This window comes from Galeopterus variegatus, unplaced genomic scaffold (assembly GCF_000696425.1).
Source record: "Galeopterus variegatus unplaced genomic scaffold, G_variegatus-3.0.2 Scaffold17301, whole genome shotgun sequence".
Lineage (NCBI taxonomy): Eukaryota > Metazoa > Chordata > Mammalia > Dermoptera > Cynocephalidae > Galeopterus > Galeopterus variegatus.
In genome coordinates this window covers 8,583-9,879 of record NW_007743412.1, presented here as the reverse complement: position 1 = coordinate 9,879, position 1,297 = coordinate 8,583, and the positions used below count along the sequence as shown (strand labels likewise).

Here is a 1,297-nt window from a genome sequence, read left to right as displayed (position 1 = left end):
CACTGTTTTTAACTTGCTTCAGAACACTATCTCTTTCTGATATTATGTTTTTTAAAAAATATAATATTTTAACCTCTCTTTATTCATTTGAATATAACCCTAGAATACTTTGAATCTTACCTGTTTTATTAACATGCCTGGAACAGTGCCTGAAAATTGGAAGCACTTAGTAAATACAGTATTAGCTAAATGGCTGACTAATTCAGTGCATGAATATAGAAATGATTTAGTTAATTCTAACCGGGCTTTCTCCTTTCTTGCTTTTCTCATTCTATTATTCCATCTAGCAAACCATGTGCTGACTTAAGAACTTCCTCATGGAAGCTTTCACTTCCTGGTTGCGAAGAGTATAAATTACAGGGTTCATCAAAGGGAAGATGACTGTGTGGAAAAGAGAAACCACTTTGTCAGCTGGGAAAGCCTGGAAGGGGCGAGTATAGATGAAAATGGCAGGTCCAAACATAAGAAACACAACGATAATATGGGTAGTGCATATGGAGAAAGCCTTGTTCTTTCTTTCAGAGGAGTGCCCTCTAACTCGGCAGAGAATGACCACATAGGAGGCCAAAAGCCCCAGGAAGCACAGGAGTGTGAGCAGGCCACTGTTGGAGACCATCAGAAGCTCCACCACAAAGGTGTCAGTGCAGGCCAGCTTGATGACCTGTGGGACATCACAGAAGAAGTTATCCAGCTGGTTTGGGCCACAGAAAGGCAAGTGCAGGATAAGTGCTACTTGTACAATGGAATGGGTAAATCCTCCAAGCCACAGAGCCAGCAACAATGCATAGCAGGCTCTAGGGTTGATGACAGCTGAATAGTGTAAAGGCCGGCAGATGGNGTCAATCTCTGGCTTAACACTGTTTTTAACTTGCTTCAGAACACTATCTCTTTCTGATATTGTTTTTTAAAACATGTAATAGTTTAGCCTCTCTTTATCCATTTGAATATAACCCTAGAATACTTTGAATCTTACCTGTTTTAGTAACATGCCTGGAACTGTGCCTGAAAATTGGAAGCGCTTAGTAAATACAGTATTTGCTAAATGGCTGACTGATTCAGTGCATGAATATAGAAATGATTTTGTTAATTCTAACTGGGCTTTCTCCTTTCTTGCTTTTCTCCTTCTATTATTCCATTTAGCAAACCATGTGCCGACTCAAGAACTTCCTCATGGAAGCTTTCACTTCCTGGTTGCGAAGCGTATAAATTACAGGGTTCATCAAAGGGAAGATGACTGTGTGGAAGAGAGAAACCACTTTGTCAGCTGGGAAAGCCTGGAAGGGGCGAGTATAGATGA

At 40.5% G+C, this 1,297-nt stretch overlaps 1 protein-coding gene across 1 annotated transcript; it reads right to left on the bottom strand.

Moving 5' to 3' along the window:
- Positions 1-283: 283 nt before the first annotated feature.
- Positions 284-891, bottom strand: LOC103582678 (olfactory receptor 4N5; the record flags this gene model as incomplete). The annotated part of the gene is made up of 1 exon (XM_008564205.1): positions 284-891. A coding segment is annotated over one exon (608 nt), but the record flags the coding sequence as incomplete, so codon positions are not given.
- Positions 892-1,297: the final 406 nt, after the last annotated feature.